Below are 23,877 nucleotides of genomic sequence, written 5' to 3' on the forward strand. Positions count from 1 at the left end.
TATGTTTTTGACTCTGTCAGCATATGGTGGACTTAACTGTGGCTCAGAGTCAACTCAGACACAGTCTCTCTATAGCACACAGATATCTAGGTCAGTCAACATGGTAATTGTCCTGTATGAATGTAGTGCATGGCACTGCATGACACATTGCATGACAGTCCTCACAGCAGATCAGCTTTGACTCTTGTAATCTACTTAAAACCAACAGCAGAGAGAAATGCACTGCATGCTCAAAGCAACCTTTGTCACACAGTCAGTGCCATCTCTAGGTAACAGCTTCTATGGAAACCGTTCTCTGGTAAATCGAGTGGATGTGTAAAGAACGTGTGTACTTTGCATTTCACAGATATTGCAAGGTTCCATTTGTGCCATGTGTCACATATTTTGACCGTATGCTAAACATCAATGTGTTCATAATGTTACGATTTTAGATCATGATCACAGATCACTTTTTTTTTTCCAGTACATGATTACAAAACTAGTGCTTAGATAGACAGTGATAATAATCCAGATGATATACATACTAAAATATCAAAATGTAGCAACGTGGAAACTCCGACTGCATAACAGACTGACGGTTAAGTTTGACGGAAAGACACAGCAAACCACAGCAAGAGGAAGTGAGACCAGTGTGATCTCTCTTTTCAGTAGTCGTTAGAATCTCAAAGCGCAGCATCTGCAAATGAACAGATGAAGAACAAATGATATTTCTATTCAGCACAGTGCAACAGATTCACACACACACAGCCACATCCCAGTCATAGCATCATATCTTATCATTAGCTTCAGGTCTTTCTTTAAAATTCGCTCAGAAATTCAACTGTTCTGCGTTGATCTGTCACCTGTATCTGCGAGGACAGCCGTGGTAACCAACCATGTACTCCTGTGCATAGCAATGCTTCCTGCACAGACCCCTGTAACCACACGTCCAAACCTGTACATCTGCGTCATTGGCTGTAAAGGTAAAAACAAAACAAAACCAAAATGATCACACACTGAGTTTCAAAATAGAATTTGTTTCCTTTTTTTCTGAAAATGGGAGTCTTCATCAAAGAGAGTCATACTGTTAGTAGCTGCTGAAGTCAAATGCTATTGCTCAGCACACACTACACAAAGGTGTCTAAACACAACAAGCTATTTCACTCTACGTATGCCAGCTATGCAGTGGGCCCTTGATTAACACAGATGACTAGACAGACTACACTCCCTACCCTCTGCGGCTGTCAGCAGCAGTAGAATAAGAATGAGCAGTCCCAGTCTCTCCATACTGGTTCCCAGTGCCCCGGACATCTCCAACACCGGGGTCATAGAGACACTGCCAGCATTTATACAGTGTTACTGCACCCTAAAAGGGGAGGGGGGTGGGTTGGAGAGAGCCTAGCCAGTAGCTCTCCACTATATAACACTTGTTGAGAAACTCACATCTTACGTAAGGGAAATATTTTTCATTTCAAAGTTTGATCACCGTAGAATATCATCCCTGTGTCTGAAAATGCAGTCCTCAAGACACAGAATAACAGAATATTTTTGGTTCTGACCTAGCTCTAGCACACCTGATTCAACTTGTCAGCTTATCATGGGGCCCCTGAACAGTGGAATTAGGCGTGTTTGCACAGGAACTGTGTGGTTCAGGGGGGTCTGCAGAACTTTGAGACACGTCAAATTAGGCAAGAGCACAAAAGGAATATTGTCACCGCCTTATCTTATAATGTCATTGATAGTGTTGGCCTAGGTTAATTTGAAATGTGATAGAGATTTGGCTGAATTATTTCTTGTGTCAATGATTATACGCAAATCAATAATGAGATGGGAGTGGGGCTGGTTTGTAAAAGTATGTGGTTAAAATAGAACTCATAAAAAAAAGTACCCTTAGTTATATATCTGTTTGAAATATGTAAGCCTGTACCTGACTGTTCCCTCAGCCTGCATCATTTTTTTTATACATTACTCCTTTACAATGACATACATTTTACATACAACTCAGCGATGATGCAGTTTGATCATGTTATTAAACAGGTTGTGGTGGGGAACAGATGATAGGGGCACCGTCAGCAGAAATTGCTATTCAGGGCCTGCAGTAACAGCCGCAGCCCTGGCAGAGGCACATGCAAGACCCTGTGACTGCCCCCCCCCCCTCCCTCCACCCATGCAAAACAAAGGAGTACTGGGTGGGAGTGGGGGTTGCTCTAGGTATATTAGTGTGGAGAAATGGGATGAGGTAAGACCTATGGTGATATTTATTATGTAATATATAAACTCTGTCTGTATGTTTTGTTAAATTCTGTTAATTTCTCTTCACGTTCATCTCCGCACAGAAAGAGCAACCTGTGTGGAATGGAAAGGGGAAGAATGTTTCTTTGTTCGTCGCGTGAATTTCAGGTACAAAGTACTGCGTTTATGTATCTTCCTAACACTTGGAATTGATGCTGAATAAATTTTTTGCAAAGAGACGATGATTATTTGCACAGAAAATCCACTAGGTGGAGCGTGCGCGCTGATGCATCCTTCCTCCGCATCCACGCACTGCACCTGAGAAGTGAGCATTACTAAGCGTTTTCCCCCAAGTGCTGACGAATTTCATTTCCCCTCGATTTCTCTTTCATTTTTGAATCGATTTTCAGTAATCACTGAAAACACCAATATAGGATTTGAACCAGGCTACTCTACACAACAGCTATATGTTTTTCGATAACGATGTCACTGTCCAAAATATCATTTTCAGTATTCAGAATAAGTAGGCACATTTCACGTGTAGCGCATGCATTAAGTTAACGGGCTATATAAACGAGTTGCATAGAACGTCAGACACGTTCTCAGTTCAGTTTTTACAGAACGTGCAATTTTGATATATGGGAACAATAAGAATAAAAATGCAATATTTAAAATTGTTATGTTGTGTGTCCATAAATTTCTGTCAAATAATGCACTCAGGTGTTCAAATGTCTAGCTAACAGCGCTGAGCAGACCGAGAAAGAACATCTTTGGCACTGTCCCTCCTTTAGAACATCAAAGCACCAGTAGCCGACGTTACAGTCGGTGACGTCACTATTTAAACACCCGGACCGAGTTGTTTGCTTGTAAACAAAGCAGAACGACTCCGTCTTCGGTAAGACAAAGTGGAAGACTCTGGCACTTTTATTAGGGGCAAATCGGACAGATGCTAAAACGTTTCTCCTAGTGGCCCAGCACATCTGGATTCTTGTAGTGTTCCACTTTCTAAAGGAATGGCTTGTCTGATGGCAGCCTTCTCAGTCAACAATACCACAGTCACAAATTCCATCATTATGGTGAGTGTAACTAAATGTACTTGTGTTTTATTGCAATGACAACGCTTGCAAACTTCTGACATAACATTTTTGTCTCAGTCTGCATGAGAATGTTTCTCAATATAAAATGCGTACATCACGTATAGACCACCGCAACTTGATGCTCAAAATAGCTTACTTGTCTCGTTGCGGGTCCGCTGAATGCACTAGAGTAACCTCCGTTGCGGGTGGACTGCCAGCTGATTAATGTCATCATTTTAAAGCATAAATGCAAAAGAGACGTTGCAAAATATTAGCTGTGGTTTAGATTCAAAGTGCTTGATATGCATGTAGTTCCATAAACAGAAACTTGATAAGATGTTGTAATAAGAAAAACTGATTTAATTAGACTTAATACATTCGTATAATTAATATAACCTAATTATGATATTAAACTGAAAACAAAAAAATTGTCAAAAAGCAATGTCAAAAGCAATGTTTACTCTACCTTACTACGCAACGCAGTTTTTATTTGTGTATTGTTTAACCAAATAATTAAATCATTAATGTAATGCTCACTGGAAAATGTGCTTAGACATAACAGAGTGTTGTCTTTAACAGAGTTTTCTCGTTTAACGTGTAACAAAACAATCGTTCTGGCTACCGTTAAGACTGAGAAATTTTTTTTTTTTCAAGCTTTGACCGATAGTAACCCCAGCTACCTCAGTAGATGGAGCGGATTAGGTTATCCCGTCTATATTTAGTTTGCTCCACAGCAAGGCTGGAGCTGATTTAAGAGATGCACTAGATGAGATATTTATTGTATTCATAAAAAAATATACTTTCATTAGACCTTGGGAATAGCCAAAATGCTAAATATGTTGTCAATGTATCCACAACATGTTGTTACTACTGATGCTTGCCATAACTGTTATATTAATAGATGTAGACTTTTCTGCTTAATCAATAAGGAAGTTTTTTTATGTTTCTGAATGTCTCATGATGGGGAAGGATAATACTGAAACCCTACTAAAGCCCCAAATTTCCCCCTTTCATAAATGTTTGGCAGTCTGCAGTGTGAAAATGATTTTGTATTGGATTTATTTTCCTTTAAAGTTCATTAGCCTGTGTGTAACCTTCAGGCTGTTTTCTACCTCCCTTCAGAATACAAATGGACCACCTGATCTGATGCTAGACCCCAGGACTGTGTGTGTATCCATCGATGAAGTGGTGTCTAACCATGTTGGAGGTCAGCAGACCCCACTGCTCCATGGACACCTGAAAAAGGTGGAGAACAGTCTCACAGAGGCTCAGCGTTTCTCTTACTTACCAAGGCGACCAGCCGTCAACATTGAGTTCAAAGACCTGTCCTACTCAGTGCCTGAAGGACCTTGGTGGAGAAAGAAAGGTATGGAGAAATATGCCAGTGCTGTACAGATGCCCTCAAATGGATAAAGTGACTGTTTTATAAGAATTACCACTCCGATAAGATGACTTTGATTACAGTTACAAATCCTTTCATCATAGAAATTCCATGTCTATTTCATTTCGATTTTTAAAGTCTGTTGTATAATTTGAATTACAAACACCAATGAACACTGAATCTTCATATAATCCAACTGTTATGGGTAAATTACTGCATGGTTCAGAGAGCAAACAATGCTGTTTGTTCCATAACAGACCATCAAGTGGAGTATGAAGAATACAAATGAATCCTGTAGATGTGTGTGTGTGTGTGTGTGTTTGTGAGTGTGTGTGTGCGTGTGTGTGTGAAAGAGAGAGAGAGGGAGAGAGAGAGAGAGAGAGTGGGAATACAGACGAGACCTCAGGGCAGTAGTCAGATGAATATGAATGTGCTCTGTGGTCCCATTGTGTGAGCAATCAAAAATGGAGCAAACAGCAGGTTTCATGGGACCATTTTATATCACCGTGACCTCATTATTTTATTTATTTCAGTTTATTTTGTTCATCTTGAGGTTAAATACAAAACGGACAATTAGAACAGAAAGTCTAAGTAGTTTAATTACTCACTGTGACATGATTACAGGTTCTTCCAAAGCATTGTCCTTTAAACTCATTTAAACAAATGAAATGGGTGCAGGCATATAAAAATAATTCGGTACAAGAGTAGTCTAAGAAAAAAAGGTATCGAGGAATATTTTTTCTTGTCACTGTTACAATGCACTGCCAAGCAAACAATGGGGATCTTAGGTTACTTCTTCCAATGAAAATTCTTTGAATGTGAAACATATGAAAATGTATTAAGTCCCTGCTGGTGATCAAGTCCTTGCAGCTAGCAATGCATGTTGTAGATCTCAGAGAAAAGCAGCAGTAAGCCAGCGATGAAATTAATCTTAACAAATAATGCTTAAATATCTTAAATAAATGTATTTATCTTAAATAAATAAACTCCTTAGTTGAGTAATTTAGGATTCAAAACTCTTCTTAGTCACCTGAGTTCAAAGTGAAACAGGATCCATATATCAAAAAACATGTAATGTGAATGCACTTTTCAAACTGAAACAGGATCCATACATCAAAAAACACATAATGTGAATGTATTTTTTTTAAATTGAAACAAGATCCGTACATCAAAAGGTACATAATGTGAATGTACTTTTTTCCCCTTCATGTTATGTATTCCATATTCATTTTTACCCAGCAGAACGCTGTGTTGACCACTGTTATGTAAGTGTATTTCAGTTTATTCATAATATATACGGAGAAGCTGCCTTCCAGTATTTTGAGGCCAAAAAAAAAAATCATATTTAATATTTAATGGACCAGTGGCCAAAAACTGAACCATTAACATTCTCTCTGTACAGGTGATATCCCAGGGCTTTGCTTTCTAGCTTAGCACAGTTCTTTTGTACAGTCTGTTTCTATTTTGATACTGTACGGGCCAAAAGTGTGTACATATTTGATGAACTGACAAAAAACCTCACATGGTCTCTTTAGCGATGCATGAGATATTACGCAATAACTGATCTATCTAGGTGGTATGTGATCTGTAGAGGAGGATTTGCCTTTTTCCTTTTTTTTTTTTTTTTTTGATCAGAAATAGCAACAGAATTGGATTGATTTGAGCTGGACGGATTTGTTTTCCCTGCTCAACAAGATGAAATGTGATTGACTGTATGGGCCAGAATGTGGCTTACAAACAGTGTGTTTACACTCTCTGTCTGAAAAAAAAAAAAACATGGGAGAGATAGGCTTCCAGCATTACTCCAATCCCAAGTAGCACTATGTGATCTAAATATGATAAACAAAGTCTGGAATGGTCCTCGCGCGTAAATATTGTTTCTGCTGTTCTCAATAGCTCGGTGTTTTTTGTTTCCTGGAATAAACACACTTCTAATTTACGCCCGTACGTTCTGGCCCGGAGGAGGACGGTTCATATCCCTACGTAACTCAAAAAGTGAAACGTATTAATGAGTTTGTGCCTTCATAGATGTGCGTAAGAGCGCAGGTGGCTGGTTCGTGCAAGGACAGTTTTACTTGAGGGATGATTTTCGCAGCTGCCCAATTGTTGTCTTCATTAACCCAGCCATCTGGACGCTTCTCGGCGTTTTTTTCCTTTGTTTTGCTTTACCTGCTTTATGTTGCAGTGTTTTTACTTTCCATTTCCCCCTTCCCTTTTTTCTCATCGTTTTCTTTCCTCGCCTATCCTTTTCTTCGGCGTTGCTCTCTTTTCCTCGGCTGCGTTGCTTAGATGGCGAAGTGGCAGTGTTTTGGCTCCTCTGCGTTGCCTGAGGGAGCTTTGTTGTCTGTCTGTAATTCTCCTTCGGCTAGACTCCAGATGAGGGTCAGAGATCAGAGTCCAGAAGAGATGAATCTTTCAGGCAGAGAAAGCGGTTTAGACTGACGTGATATTCGTTCTCAGTTTCGTTGGTTCTGTATTGTTGATTTGTGTTTCTGTCAGCATGTGACATCACATTTCTGTTTCCTGGGCTGCACAGAATTACTGTCCTTTCCTTAAAGCACGAAGATGTTTTTTTTTTTTTTGGAACAACTCATTTGTCCTGCAGTGACCTAATCAGCATGCAGTATCTTTTTGAAATGAACATCCAGTTTTTCATTTTTGTGTGAAGCTGGAAAAAACCCCCCCTGCTTATATTATTCATAAGTATTTGGAATCGCTTTGTTGGCATTAGACATAAAAATTCCAAACATACAAGGTGATTGGACAGCTTAGACTGATTAGACAGACGGCTGCCTTTTCCCCAACATTTATTCATTTATTTATTCAGTATCATCTTAATTCCTCATTCTCACTCAAAAACTGTTCTGTTATTCGACACTGAAGTCCACATGTATGTCCAACTGTGATTTAAAGTCTAGAATCACAGGTATGTGCATTATCCGCATTATTAATGAGTACAGAACACTATAAGCATGAAACATTTATGAGCATCGGTCCCATGGCTCATTCTGGGCATAGGTGACCTCTCCCTCCCTCTCCCTCTCCCTCTCTCCGCCCCCCCCCTCTCTCTCTTCCCCATCTCTCTCCCTCTCTCTCAGTCTGTCTCTGTGTGACTTCAGTTCACCTCTCCATTAAGGGCATTTGGGTATTTTTGACCCTAAAGGCACCAGAAAGAGCAGCCATCACATATGTACATATGTTATCTGTGGGGACAGGACCTTGGATTTTAGTGGAATGCAGCACAATCTCAGCCGAGACAGGGATGGCCTGGGAATGGAGTCAGCTTGCGGCTTGCGCTGAGCAGATGAGCAGCGTAGACCGGTTTGATCCTGTTGCATTGTGATGCTGTGTAGTCCTGTATGGAGGTCAGGGCTAATAAAGCCTAAGGGTGCATATGGATCAGTGTAATGCGACCCTTTCCCCTTTGTGACACACAGAACGTGACACGTGGTTACCATGGGTCACAGCTGCTTTTCTCCGGTGCACTCACTCGGATAATGAAGTTTGCCTGTCTTGGTTTGAGGGGTTTCGGAGGACGCGAGTGGGACGGGATAAGAATCGCGAAAAAATATATCACGACCCTTTAGAAGAGAGTCAAAAGCTGCCTCTGAGAATAAAATAACTGATGAATTTTCACATAATCATATATTCGAATCATATAAATCAGTCATCTTTCTGTGCCACGCAGGTGGAAACATTAACAGTTTTGGGAGCAACCAAGGCAGCGTGCACGTACAGTTGCTTTTCTCACTTTTCACCCAGCACCTGTGTGTGCAAACTCCTGAATGTGCAAATATTTCTTCTGTTTTCTCTGCAAACTTGAAGGAACCAAACTGGGTCACAAATGGATACGTCTCTCGATGGTCATTCCTGACTGATTGCAATCGAAACCCACGGCCCTCAGAGCCCTGTTCAGTAAATCTTTGTAATCCACACTCAGAGGAAAGCGAGAGCTCTCTGTCTCTCTTTTCTGTTGATCTGTTTTCTCTGTAGCAGCAGTAACAGCTCCGTTAGCTGAGGCTGTGTGCTCGCTCGCTCGCTCTGACTTAGCCGGTTACTATCGGTCAACAAACCATAGTAACCTCGGCAGAGCAGGGGGGAGGGGGAGGAGGCGGGGGGGGGGAGGGGGAGCTTGCTGAAAAGAGAGGGTGAGAGAGCGTCAGCTGTGCACTTGACAAGATAAGAGCAAAAAGTGAGAGATGCAATGTAGGAGGAAAAAAGGATGCTTGTTGCCAGGTAACACGTGAGTCTGTTTCTGTGGAAGGATTTCTCTTTTATAAACTGTCTCCTCTGGTGCTTGGACGAGGTCACTCAGCTGTTTCATAACCAGTAGCCAATAGCATACTTAACATACAATAAACAACAACAATAGCACGCAAGATCGTCTAAACAAGTGGAGTTGCATTTTGTAATCATCAGTTCAATAAACCATAAAACATCAGTTCATCTGTAAGTGAACGAACTGTCTTAGCTGAACCATTTGATAAGTTTGATGTATCTTTCCCACATATACATTTGTTATTCCATCCAGTCATCTGATGTTGGCATAATTATATAAAGAACATTCTTTTGTTTGAATGTTTTTACAACCCATTTATTTGGTGTTCAGTTGATATCACTGATAAATCCAAATAAACATATTGTCAACACCAATTAAAGGACATCACTTACACCTCATATAAACCAGACTTTGTCTTTCCATTGAATTCTAGGGACTGCACAAATATTGGGAAATACAGGGATTGGTTTTCACGTGAAATTACATTGTTTGGGATATTTAAATGATAGTTTCACTATAACGGTCAACTGTTCATCACTAATGATGTGACTACCTGTCTGTATATGCTTGTTTGGAGGATTTAGGTCTGGGTTTGTTAATATGTTAGTGTTTTTTGGCTCTTTGGTTATCTATGCATGATTATTAATATGTGGGAGGTTTTATATTTGTGGTTATCAATGCATGATTGTGTGTGTGTGTGTATGTGTGTGTGTGTGTGTGTGTGTGTGTGTGTGTGTGTGTTTGTGTGTATGTTTGTGTATGTGTATTTGTTTGTGTTTTTTTAGCGCATGAGGCAGGTTTAATTCCTCAGAACTTCTCATAAGCTGATGTACTCTACCATTGCTTGAAATAGCTCGCTCAGAAAGTTTGTGTACATCTCTCTCTCTCTCTCTCTCTCACACACACACACACACACACTCTCTCTCTCTTTCTCTCTCTCACACACACTCACTCTCTCTCTCCCTTCGGCTTTTAATAGCACCTAGTGCACAGCACCGATTAAACTGTGACATTTGGCACAATTTCCTTCATTTCAGCTTTTTTAAATATGAAATGAACCAAAATATTCTTATGATGAAGGCTCCTATCCTCTCCCCAGTTTGAAACCATGCTGTCTCGCCTCCTTGAGTTTCTTTGTATCCTCGTCGTGGTGTTGCTTTCAATATCTAGTTTTGAAATCCAGACGGCTGAATGTATAGAGAAAAGTTTCAATGACATAAATAGGGGCTAAAAAAAAAACAACGACTCCTTGATTATTCCAATCCAGATTCCACCGGTGACTTACGCACAGGCACATCCATTATAGAGCGTTAAAGACAGAGAACCTTGGAAAGGCTAGTGTCTGACCGTTCAGTGCCTTGTCTAGAAGTACACATAATTTTTCACCTTGACACCAGTGGACGGATTTTTTCACCTTGCCCGTAAGTGGCTTGTGACTCATTTCTTTGTCGTGGTGTCCCCTTGAGATACGGGCTGACTGCCCATCACGGTCGAACAGAACAGAAGCTACAGTAAATGGCGCTGTCTGCCTAAAACACCCAAGTTCTCAAGTGTATGCTGAGGCTGTGTGCTCACGGGTAAACAGTCCTCCAAAATTGACCAAAGGCAGGCTCTAGTCAGCCTTTAGTCAGCTTTTGGTTTTTTTTTTGTTGTCATCTGCCGGCACTAATGACATGTCTCTGGATGTTTATGGTTAGGTCAGGACAGGAACATTTGTGAGAAGGAAGGTTACAGTATTGGAGCGCCCCCCCCACCCCCTTGCTCAGAACTGGAGCCTCCAGATAAGCACATGTCATCAAGGGAGGATCAGACTGTCTTTCCACAGAGCAGATATGCAGCAGTGTTGATTTGCTGGAAGCTTAGTTAAAACACAGAGCCAAAAAAAGACAAGAGTCAAGAGTTACATAACCATAGCACAACTGAAAAACAGTCATTAAAAACACCGTGACGCTGTAAACACAATAAAGTTTAATCATTTTGAGTGGGTAAAAACCCCCCGATCCATACTACTCTGAGGACAGGCTTATCATATGTCTGTCATTCTGTAGCAAAAGTTACAAAGTATATTGGATATCATCTAGGTAGGAGTTCGCTTCACACCACCTAACATTAAATCAGGTTACAAAGATATCTACTTGTCTGCTACCTTCTGTAGTGGAGGAAACACTATCATGCCAGATTTGATTAATTTTATTTTGTTGTCCCAGATCTGGAATATTCTATTCTATTCTATTCTATTCAGTTCAGTTCAGTTCAGTTCAGTTCAGTTCAGTTCAGTTCAGTTTAGTTCTGTTCTGTTCTGTTCTATTCTATTCTATTCTATTCTATTCTATTCTATTCTATTCAGTTCAGTTCAGTTCAGTTCAGTTCAGTTCAGTTCTGTTCTATGCTGTTCTGTTAATTTAATTTCAATTCAGTTTGATTTGGTTTTATTTGCGTAACATATTTACAACAGACACAAACACAAAACTTTATCGAACATGGGGCCTGAGAATTAACCATTAAATGGCATTGCCTGTATTTATTTATTTATTTATGAGGTATCTTCTGGCCATCCTTGAATGTTACTGCAATGTAATTACAGCTGAATTATTACTCAATGACACTGTCATTTGTTGAGATTGAAAAAAGTGGAACTCAGAGGAATATTTACAGACTGATACCAAATTTTCTAAAATTGCATCTGTGACTGTAAGGAATACGTAACTCTTTAGCTTATGATTTCATATCAAGCCAAAATCTTTGATGTTATGAAAAACTGTGCTGTCCCTCCAAAATCCTGCATAATCTGATAAGAATTTTATAAAGCTGGCGTGGCACACTGGGGAATGAGACCTTCCCACACATGGGTCCTCCTCCCTGTTCAATGTAGCTGAATTTCTTTCTAGAACAAGCAGACCTCCTAACTTCTAATGACACACACACACACACACACACTCACACACACACACACACACACACACACACGCACGCATATTTGCCATGGCCAAAGCAGCTGTCACACTGTGGCGCGAAATGTACTACCCTCTCTCTCTCTCTCTCTCTCCCTCTCTGTCTGTCTCTCTCTCTCTCTCTCTCTCTCTCTCTCTCTCTCTCCCTCTCTCTCTCTCTCTCTCTCTCTGTCTCTCTCTCTCTCTCTCTGTCTCTCTCTCTCTCTCCCTCTCTCTCTCTCTCTCTCTCTCTCTCTCTCCCTCTCTCTCTGTCTCTCTCTCTCTCATCCCTCTGTGGGTTGACGTGGTTAGCCATGCACAGTGCAAGAGCAAGATCTGTTTTAGCTCTTTGCACCCGTTTTTGCATTATCTTTGCATGCTACCTTTGCTGAGAGTACTTGTACCAACCTAAGAAACAAAAACAAAAAGTGAAACAAACAAACAAACAAACAAACAAACAAAAAATGAACAAACAAAACAAAGGAAACAGCCTATTATGGGACTGTGATAAAATAACTTCTAAACAACTGATAGCTGTCAGATTGCAGATAGCTAAACAAATCAACTAAAGGCAAAATAAAATGGTGACCAATGCACAAAAAAATATCACAAAGCAATTATGTCTTCTCCACATAATTGCTTACCTCCACCCCTGGTGCGCTACCTGTGAGGACCATTTTGTGAATTGCAACCTAATTACTTAGAAACCTGATCAGTGTGCCATGGCAGAGAATTATTTTCCGACACAGTGAATCTCTATGAGTTCCCACGTTAAATAGACATTAATCCTATTGTTAGGAAATGCAAAGGTTTGGAGTAAAATTCTGTGTACCTCTGGTTGTGTAAGATCAGGATGTTTATGACTGCCGTGATCATTTGACTGTTGGTCAAACGGGTTTCTGTGGACTTTTGAACTTCCTTATGTTAAACACATTAGTTCTGAACTCTAAAAAGACACAGAGTAAAATGTACACAGGCTCCTGTTTTTCTGTATTCTACTTTGGTATTTGCAAAGCTTCTTATGCTTTAAAATATGAAAAAAAAAGCAAAAAAAAAAAAAACTTTGAATGTGACCTGCAGTAACCTGTACTTCATCAGTAACCTTGGATAACTGAAATCTTTCTTCTTATCGATTAGCTGCACAACACCTCAGCTGTACTTCAGAGGAACCACTTTACACTTAGACTCTTGTGTTGTTGCCAAGAGTGTAATAAGGGGGTTCCCTGTATACTTTATTTAGTCTTTTTCCACATGGTGTTGTCTGTGAGGAGCAGGAGGAGGAGGAGGATGATAAGGAGGAAGAGGTTACTATAGTGCAGACCCTCTGTGTGAATCCGCAGGGCTCCATAATAAAAGGAGAGCGGGGAAGGTCGCAGGTATTTGTGTATTGCTCTGAGGGATTTTCGTTGGAAATCCAATTAAGCTGGCAGCCATTGCAATCAACTGGATTAGCATCTCGGCAGCAGTCATTAGATAAATAGCGGGTTACCACCGGGCATTTGACTGGGGTTTGTCCTTTATTTTCATGTCCAGGCAGGAATGGAGTTATCACATTCCAGCTCAACGCAGGACATGCATTAAAAAACAGTAAAGACCTTATTAAAGATGCTATTGTTTCTGTAATTATTTAAGATAAAATAAAATACTCGCGTAAACAAACAAACAAACAAACAAATAAATAAATAAAAGGTGTTGGTTTGGAATAAACAAAGGCTAAAGAGAAAGAAGGGGGAAAAAAATCTAACAGGCATGGTTCCTGTTGATGTACAAAACACCTTAGTTCATACAAAGCCTTAATTAATGAGATGTAGAATGCACAGTGTAAACGAGGTGAGGCATTGTACATTTTGGAGGCAGGGAGTGGAAAAGTAAGATGGAAATCATAGGTTATCATGTGACCCTGAGTCTTTCGGGGCTCTTGAGAGAGTGTGAGTGAGTTCTTGCGACTTACAGGTCAGAGAAAGGTGAGAATGAGCTTACACCGTAATCAGCACTGCACACAGAAACCGGCACATTCACTGGAACGTTCCACAAAACAAAACAAAAAAAAAAAACTAAAAACAAAACGAGACCAAAAAAAAAAAAAACCCCCAACTAACAAAACGAAAAAAAGCACCATTTCACCTTGAATCACAAAGAGTCTTTTCTCTGTGAAGGAGGCCCCTTTGGAGTAGACTTTTAATCAGGTACATAGTGTGACAAAGAGAAAGAGCCTTGGCATTGATTGTGTGAACTGTGGAGTCTTTTTTTTTTTTTATTCATTGTGGGCTCTTTTTTGTTCACATGTGCTTCAGGTTACAAGACCCTACTGAAAGGGATCTCTGGGAGTTTCACTAGCGGAGGCTTGGTTGCCATTATGGGTCCTTCAGGAGCTGGGAAGTCTACACTGATGAATATCCTTGCAGGCTACAGGTGAGACTGGCCGTGTCGGATTGCAGTCCCTAAACTGTTGGGAAAATGAATATGTTATGTAAATGACATAGTTCAGAGATAAGTCAAGAGTTTCACAGTATATCGTGAAATTAACATTGCATAGTGCCTTTTTAAAAATGCACTTTTCATTTTTTTTATTTTAAATTGTAATGATTCTTAGCTGAAACATATTTCATACAGCGTGACCTGAGGAAATCCGGACATAATGCGTTAAGTCTAGTGTTAGGCCATATGTGCACAGCGAGCGATAAGCCCTTGGATGTACACATAAACATTGAAATGTGGGCTTTGGCGAGATGGAAAATTACTTCCCACAGTGAACTCACCCTTTAGTGGGAGTTCTTAGTCATTTCTGTTTTCTAGGTTATATCGAAATGAATGAATACTGAAGAGAAATTTACACAATTTTACATTTAAAAACAATGCAGTTCATTTAGCTATTTCATCTCATCAAGCTGTGTTTTTTAGCCATTGTGCTGCCCACTCGTCAGTTTGAGAAACAGACAAACAAAAATAATGTCCCATTAAATACTTCAGTTTCATTTTTTAAAAACTAATTTTTAAATGTTACTTTTTCAGGGGTGCCCAGAGCTCTCCCATGTAACCTTGTTTTAATTAACGACAGCTTCTCTTTACCAAAACACTCAGTACTAGGCTCAAACAGAGCACTAAAATTTGATTTTTGGAATTTTGTTTTTTTTTCTGATTCGCTTCTTTAGAGAGACAGGGATGAAAGGGGAGATTCTCATCAACGGACAACCTCGGGACCTGCGCTCCTTCAGAAAGGTGTCCTGCTACATCATGCAGGATGACATGCTGCTTCCCCATCTCACAGTTCAGGAGGCCATGATGGTGAGACTCCCCTAGTCACCGCTGTACTAGAGCAGTTTGCCGGTTATATCTCCTTCTTTTTTAGCGTGCATACAACCGCCATCAAAACTTCTATCTGACGTAAAATGTAGGCGGCGTATAAAAATCGTTTGCAGGCATGTGGAGCAGGCAATACAGAGTTTTATACACTAAAGCGTTCAGTACATGTTAAAAGTCTGAGCATGTACAAAATCAATAATAAAATCTAGGACTGATTAAGGAATATGTTCATCAAGAGTCACTGGACAATTATGTTGACTTTTCTGTACATTTTACGACAATTTTTACATAAACATTTGTGTATTATGTGTATTGAGGCTTTGACCTTAAATATTAAGTATATCTAATAGCATCGCACAGTAGTTTCTCAAATGGAGAAAAAAAAGGGCCTTCATAATAGAAGCTCTGTTAACTACAAACAAACATAGAGCGGTTTGTAGTTTGTGGCACCTTTGTAGTGCAGTTTCTGTTTGTGGCACCTTTGCAAATCCTTGTGTTGTTTTTAATTCTTTCTGTCTGTGCACTGTCAGCATGCTTTTAATCTCCTCTGCTCCTCCTCCTTAGGTGTCAGCTAATCTTAAACTCCAGGAAAAGGACGAGGGGAGGAGAGAGATGGTAAGCGTCCATCGCCGAAAGGCCACACCTCGTGCTACACCTTTAGGCTAATTTGGCACCTGTCTCACAGACATGCAAATGGAAAAAAAAGTGTTCTTTGAGCTTCTAGAAAATTCTGCAGTAGTTCAAGGGGCATGTTCTTGTGTTTCGTGTGAGCAAGTTTATATGTGTGCAAATGTGTGTGTGTGAGTGTGTGTGTGTGTGTGTGTGTGTGTGTCTGTGTGCGTGCGCACGGGCGTGCACAAATTCTGATTATTTATTTTGAAACCACGTTTGAGCTTTTCTGAGCGCACAAACAAATCCAATATTTTGTGCAAGTCACAAAACACAAGGCATAATATGCTTTAATTTTTCAAATCAAGAAATTAGTGCAGCTGGTCAACGGCTGACAAAATATTTCACCTTCTATGTAACTCATGATACGGAAGCACAACCTTCCACTGTAGAGCTACATTTCCCTCACTCTTTGTTGTAGGTGAGAGAGATCCTGACAGCTCTCGGTTTGTTGGAGTGTGCTAAAACACGCACCTCCAATCTGTCCGGAGGACAAAGGAAACGACTGGCTATTGCGCTGGAACTTGTCAACAATCCCCCTGTAATGTTCTTCGACGAGCCCACCAGGTGAGACGTGTGTGTGTGTGTGTATGTGTGTGTTTTGAGGACTCTTGTCAAGATCCGTATGTGACATGGGAATTATATGGAATGATACAGCACACACCCTTCTAACTATATCTCTCAAGGAAGCTGAGATGTAAACCACACCATAAGACATGTTTATTATCTTGTCCTTAAGCTGTGAGGTCAAATTTAGTGCTCTTTTCACTTAGGCTGTCACCCAGTTGGGTTGGGTCATATTGAGGAGGAGCTGACAGTAACAGAGGTACCCATTCCTCTGTAGATCCAATTAGACAGTCAGTGAATAGGCAAATAGTGAATTTGTCCCTCAGCAGATTTGTGTCTGAATATTCTCATAGGGTTTGCCTTGGGACATGAAACAGTCCCATTGCCCTCTGGGTAATTTAACTCAAGGGAGCTCAACTGAAATTAATTTCAGATATGAGAGCATGCCGCATTGATACAATTACCATGCTTATGCAAGGACAGGCGGAACGCCTGTGCCCATGGTCATGCTTCTGTTCGATCATTTAATTACATCCTCAGCGTGTTACCTAATGGCAGAACTGAAATTCTTAATGGATGACCTCATAATAGCGCAGAAAATTGTCATCTTCATGTGGAACGTTGAGCCTGAAGGTTCCACTTCATGGTCCACAGGCAACACATTGTACATTAGATTTACTGAACCAAGATCAGAGTCCATGAAACTTCTGCCAAGCTTTACATTCTTTCAACTTCCCTATACATTGTAAGCTTCTAGTAAGGTTTATGATCTTTTTTCTTTATCCAAAGAGTTGCAATACGCTTGAATGAAGCTTTAGAATCTAACGTATCATTGGAATTCTATGAGGATGTAGCATTAGACTCTTAACAACATTCTTTCCCTCTATCAACCATTTAGACTCCCTCAGTGTTCCATGCAGCATTAAAAACCACAATAGCAACCAAATTCTATCAAGCCTCTGTCAAGCATTCCACTCTCTCTGGCCTTTGCTAAGCACTAGATTAAGCGGACTTGCATTTGGCATGATGTCAGTGGGATGATGTCAGTGTTTTAGGGTGCAGCATTGCTAATGGAGGATTTGCGTCTAGCCCAATCCTCCGATGGTCTTTAATAGGGACACTTCATCTGTCTCTTTATCCAGTGTCTCTTCCACCTCTGGCAGCTTGATGTGGCTCCAGTACTCCTTGGCTTAGCCAGAAAGCTCACTAATCTCACGTTTTCACTTTGACTGGAATTATTTACACATTCTTACATAAACAACAACATTATATATGGAATAGACCGCTGCACCTATTGTTCTAAAGGAGAACAACCTTTGGGATTTTGAACTAAATATCATGAAACTGTAACAAAACTACCTGTTCTCGCCCTTCGGTTTCACCCTTCAATCATTGCTTGCCGATCATACGCGCAGAATTGCTTTATGAAGCACGTCTGTGATTAAAGTGATTATTAAGTCAAATGAAGCGCGACGATCACATTACTTTTAATTTGAACACTTTGGAAAACACAGTGGTGAAAATGATTCTGTCTCCCGCTGTCTCCAGTAAACAGACATCAGCAGAAAACGCTGCCGCTGTTTTGTTTTTTTTTGTTTTTTTCATTGAAAAACAATGGAGACGAGACATGCATTTAGCCCTGGTCTAGTAGACACTGTATTGACGAGAGTTTGGCTCATCGTTGTGTCTGTCTCTGTCTGTGAACTTTGAACCCCCCCTGCAGTGGTTTGGACAGCTCCTCGTGTTTCCAGGTGGTGTCACTCATGAAAGCCCTGGCCCAGGGCGGACGAACAGTCATCTGCACAATTCACCAACCCAGTGCCAAGATCTTCGAGCTTTTTGACAAGGTAACCGTGATAAAGTGTCTGCACGCAGCTGAGTTAAAATCCATGTTAGGTCTTTAAAAAAAAAAAAAAAACAGAGAGAAAAAAGTTTATGCAGTGAAAAAAAAGATATAAGAATCTCCTCTATCTCTCCTTGTGTAAATCTCTTTGCTGTGTTTGATATGCGTTTTGTTTTGTTCTTGCTTTTTTTTTTTTTTTTTTTGCAGCTTTATGTTCTGAGTCAAGGCCAGTGCATCTACAGGGGAAAAGTGTCCAACCTTGTCCCATATCTCAGAGAGCTGGGGCTAAATTGTCCCACCTACCACAACCCTGCAGACTTCGGTAAGAATAAGCCACATTACACAATTTACTTTTCAGTCAAACTCGTTTATTTTAAAAACCCTATAAGCTGAGAAGCAGGGTTGCATAAATACTCTCAGTTTTGTCTGCAGAACTATGACTGCATGTATTGACAGTGCATTAACACTGTAGATTTTAACCAACAAGTTTTGAATCAGAATACTAGACAAACACATGCACACACACACACACACACACACACACACACACACACACTAACAATGCAATACAATAAAACATAATAACAATGTAAAATAGCCAATGGATCTACACTCAAAAGATGGGTATTATAACATCAGCTGCACCAGTCTAAACAAGCGTCACAAAACATGTCCGTAAGGCTCATGGCTGAGGGCAGCTGTCCCATTGCAGCTGTTCTTTGTCATAGTGAACGTGATAACTGACAGTGGGTATATTTCTGCTGTCATTGTCAGTAATGGAGGTGGCATCTGGAGAATATGGTGACCAAACAGCTCGTCTGGTGAAGGCAGTGCAGGAGAGGAAGTGTGAGAAAGACTACAAAAGTGAAATGAATGGAGATGGTGCCCTTAACCCCTTCCTATGGCACAGACCCTCTGATGAGGTACAGGCTTTTTTTGGTTGTAACTATAGAGACCATATTTAAACCACTTCAGTACTGAGACACTATTTTTGTGTTGTTGTTGTTGTTGTTGTTGTTGTTGATATTGTTGTTGTTGTTATTGTTGTTTCCTTTTTACAGTAGAGGATGTGTTTTAATGAACCTCAAAAAATATTTTTGAATGCTTTGATGTATGTTATCAATACAAATGTAGGTGACCTCAATCATTTCTGCTGAGTTCTGTTTTGCCATTGGATGTTGTTACATTTAAAGCAATACATTCTTGTTGTGCTTACGATCTCATTAGGTATCATGCATATTTACAATCATAGCCTGTCAGCTGTGAAACTTGATAACAAAGAGATGCATGTCAGAACATCCTCCATTTGAGTCAACACCCTTAGCTGTCCAGCGGTATTCTTTAAAGGACATTATGTCTGTTTGTCTAGGATTCTTCTTCCACTGAAGGCTGTCACAGTTTCTCTGCCAGCTGCTTGACGCAGTTTTGCATCCTTTTCAAGAGAACCTTCCTCAGCATCATGAGAGATTCGGTGAGCAGCACTGCCACCTAGTGGACGACATGAGTAACACACATAATGTTTTTAAAATCCTCAAAGGTAGCCAAATGGCAGGGAACTGCAGTAGAACACAGTGGGATGATGTCATCTGCCTGCATTTAAGCATGCTCTCTGAATGTTAACATGGCTAACTAATGCCATTAATTACATCTCAATTTCTCATAGTAACACACGAACTGTCATTTCATGTCAATAGCCTGAATTATATATTCTTTTCAAATGGTGTACACTTCACTGATTTAAATGAAATGAATGTCTGTCTTTACCAGGTGTTGACTCATTTGCGTATTACCTCTCATATCGGGATCGGTATCCTGATAGGACTTCTGTACCTGGGCATTGGCAACGAAGCCAAAAAAGTCCTCAGCAATTCTGGCTTCCTCTTCTTCTCAATGCTATTCCTCATGTTTGCTGCTCTTATGCCAACTGTACTTACCTGTGAGTACCGTACTGTGTAACTGGCGTGTTCAAAATAGAAATTAGGTTTGCAGAGCACATGAGATGCTTACTACAACTACCATTTGAGATGTACCACGTATAAACATATTTGATAGTACAGTGTAAAATATGACAGGAAGTCACCATTACTTCTTTACATAACTTTAAATGCATGCATTTTGGCACGAATAAAATATAGCAATGTTTATTTCAATTTATGTTGTAGTTCCACTTGAGATGGGTGTATTTTTGAGAGAACATCTAAATTACTGGTACAGTCTGAAGGCATACTACTTGGCTAAGACCATGGCTGATGTTCCATTCCAGGTAAATACAACCCGGCTTTACTAATGTCACGTACACTGTAGGATTAGATGTATTGAGGTGACTAAATGGTGGGCTCACGGTTTCACGCCGAGGGCTTCTGTACTGAATAAATTAGGTAGTCAAATTACGTTTTCTCAGAGGTGAACAAATAGCATTGTTCAAACAAATAGTAGAAAAGAGCAGAGGAAAAGTTTGAACTCTGGGAACATGTAAACATGTTACTGGAGCTCAGAGTGGATTTAGACACTAGGTCACAACTCTGTTTTCTTCATGTAGACCAATCCCACAATGATGTTACATAACGTGGATTTTGTTCTAAATCACAAATGTTCCCTGTGCACTTAACCTAAACAAATATTTACTAATGTTTCAGATCTTTAGGTATTAACAGTTTGGTTCAGTCCAGCAACTTATTACATTCTGCACTTTCATTTGGAGGCTATTTCTTTCTCTTGAATATTTAATATATGTTTAGGTATTTTCTATTTACTGTTCATTTAATTGCACTGAATCATAATTTTGAGGGGACGGTCTTAGTGATAAGTTAACCACAGAGACCACAGAAACTATTTCTGTACACGAATCCTTTGACAACAAAATCAGTTTATCTTGCCATATTCTCCCCTCCAGGTGGTGTTCCCAGTAGCGTACTGTAGTATAGTCTACTGGATGACCTCCCAACCCTCAGATGCAGTACGTTTTATACTCTTCTTGGCTTTGGGCACACTCACATCTCTGGTGGCACAGTCGCTTGGATTGCTGATAGGGGCGGCATCTACTTCGTTACAGGTTCGTTGGTCTCATCCCCTTACCTTTCCCAGGTCCACTGTGTGGAAAATTCTACACTTTTATCCATAAATATCCTACGAAAACATGATCATGTCTGAGGGGATGACCAAGATGCTAGCCTACCCTCACCTCCTGAAATACCTTTAAACAGCCACTTAACCCCTGTCTGGAAATCTTTAAGCCTGGATAATAGTGTAATCTAAAGGGTTAACTGAAGAGGAGGAGGTCAAATGTTGACAAATGGTGGGACTGCAGTACCTATGCCATTCCCTTAGACTTGTCCATAGCAGTGGAGATAGTCATGGTGCTTACACCAGTACTTTGTGAATGAGAGTGCTTTGAATGCCCCCCTGTTTAGTGTCTTGATATATCTGCGGGTGTCCAAAGGCAAAGAGCTATACCTCGCGTCAACACTGACATCAAACAAAATGTCATTTTTGTGATCATTATTAGTTCACCCAAGTCAAGGCTCTTAAATCTTATTCTGTTGTATGTCATCCACTTAGGTGGCCACATTTGTTGGTCCAGTCACAGCAATCCCTGTCCTTCTATTCTCTGGCTTCTTCGTCAGTTTCGACACCATTCCCAAATACCTTCAGTGGATGTCTTATATTTCATATGTCAGGTGAGTGGACCATATTTTTCGCAGATGAGAAATAGTACTGTGAAATTCTTTAACATCTGGGTCTGATAAAAGGATCTCATGGTCATTCTCACAATATCCGCTAAAGAAATATTTGACAGAAATATTTGAATATATGAGCTGATTAAAGCCAGTTCATTAGAGGTTGAACAATAAGAAAACTACATAGTGTTGATGTAAACATACTGAAGTAGCTGCTCAATGCCTTACAGGTATGGCTTTGAAGGGGTCATCTTGTCCATCTATGGCCTCGACCGTGAGGACTTACACTGTGAAAAGGATGAGACATGCCACTTCCAGAAATCAGAGGCCATTCTGAAGGAACTGGATGTGGAGGATGCCAAGCTGTACCTGGACTTCATTGTTCTGGGCATCTTCTTTGTTTCACTTCGTCTAATTGCCTATTTTGTCCTACGCTACAAGATCAGTGCAGAGAGGTAGACTGCTTGGGGGTTAAGAGGGGGAAGGACAGGAGAAGCCTACATCCCCAGGACAGGTTTGGCGTCGAGGGCCAACAGTGCATGAGTGGTCCCATTTTCACAGCCATGCAGGAACAACTCTGAACTCAAGACTTACTTCTCCTGAGACTTACAGTTTGTAGATAGCCGGTTGAGTTACAATGCATACAAACTGGCTTTTTGCTGCTTGGTAGAAAAGCAAAGAGCCTAGAGAAGGACTCAACCATCCTGGAGTGCTTGACCCTTCAGTGTGGACTGACAGTATCATCTCCACCGGGATGAAGCCTCACATTGTTACATCTCCAAGATGGGTAGTGTATACAGTCAATAAGGGCAATCCTCAAGAAGGAAATGCTGAACTTTCTTGTGCCAGGTTGTTAAAACTTAAAAGGGTGGAGCTGGACTCTTGTCTAGAACCTAAGCTAAATGAAATTCCTCAATGTTTTGCATCCAAATGTAGAAATCTCTTGCTATATGTTGTACGATTTTGAGCTGTGAAGTTTAGGGATTTCAGGTGAGTTCTCCGCGGTCTGACTGCTGTCGTTTTCTTCTCTCTGATTCCGGCCTAGCCCCTCTCATGGCTGTTCAGGAGCAGACTGGCAAGAGGGGCTGAAGACTCAATAAAAAAAGAGCTGGTCTCTATGAAGTGAGTCTAGCAGATGAGAACAGGTTAATATACATTACCGTACGTAGAGGAAAAATGTATGACCAAAACAATTCCATATGAAGGTTTTTTTTTTATTATTATTATTATTATTTTACTGTTGGCATGTAAATACACATTGAGGTCCACAAGCCCATTCAGACCAAACACAGAATGTTTAAGAGAGCCTGACAGAGCAGTGAATGTACTTGTTCTGTTTTTGACTGGATGGTTAAGCTCATGTGAAATGCCACCTCTTTTTCTTGAGATGAAACCAGGTGAATACATCTCTTTGTTTTATTTCTCATATTAAAGCACATACGTCCATGCTATATATCAAAGAAGCAAGAGTGGCATGTTGTCTCAAAACAAATATGCTGGCTAAGTCAGGAAAACTTCTCTGGATTCTCTGGAATGACAAGAGCATATGGCAGCTTTTTTCATGTAAAAATGGCTTTTATTTGTTTACTTTAATGAGATGAAATTACACATAGCCAATTATGTTTCACATGTTAATACTATTCTACCACATAAGCAAACAAAATATCAATCAACTTCCCAAATCAATTCAAATATACAGAGCAGTATGGTCTTCAAGTGTTTTTAAACAAGATCTAAAAAATTAACTCATCTCTTTGAAGGTTTACAGTTGCAGTCCTATATAAAGTTTTTTTTTTTTTTTTGTATTCCACTAGTTTACATGCCTTTGACATACCATAAAATTCAACTTCAGCTTGGTCACAGTAACAGTATGCCAAACGATTTCAAACAACTGCACACAATAAAATACTTCATATAATATGGCATATCTACACACATACC

At 40.2% G+C, this 23,877-nt stretch overlaps 1 protein-coding gene across 1 annotated transcript; it reads left to right on the top strand.

The window, feature by feature from the left end:
• The first annotated feature begins 4,418 nt into the window (after positions 1-4,418).
• abcg1 (ATP-binding cassette, sub-family G (WHITE), member 1) lies at positions 4,419-22,395 on the top strand. The gene is made up of 14 exons (XM_030777443.1): positions 4,419-4,653; positions 14,172-14,289; positions 15,030-15,162; positions 15,745-15,795; positions 16,271-16,416; positions 18,140-18,263; positions 18,467-18,581; positions 19,034-19,182; positions 19,629-19,730; positions 20,027-20,195; positions 20,422-20,522; positions 21,153-21,311; positions 21,818-21,936; positions 22,167-22,395. Exons 1-14 carry the CDS (start codon positions 4,434-4,436, stop codon positions 22,393-22,395), a joined length of 1,935 nt encoding a protein of 644 aa, XP_030633303.1. The 5' UTR covers positions 4,419-4,433.
• Positions 22,396-23,877: the final 1,482 nt, after the last annotated feature.

Source organism: Chanos chanos, chromosome 6 (genome assembly GCF_902362185.1).
Source record: "Chanos chanos chromosome 6, fChaCha1.1, whole genome shotgun sequence".
In the NCBI taxonomy this organism is placed as follows: Eukaryota; Metazoa; Chordata; class Actinopteri; order Gonorynchiformes; family Chanidae; genus Chanos; species Chanos chanos.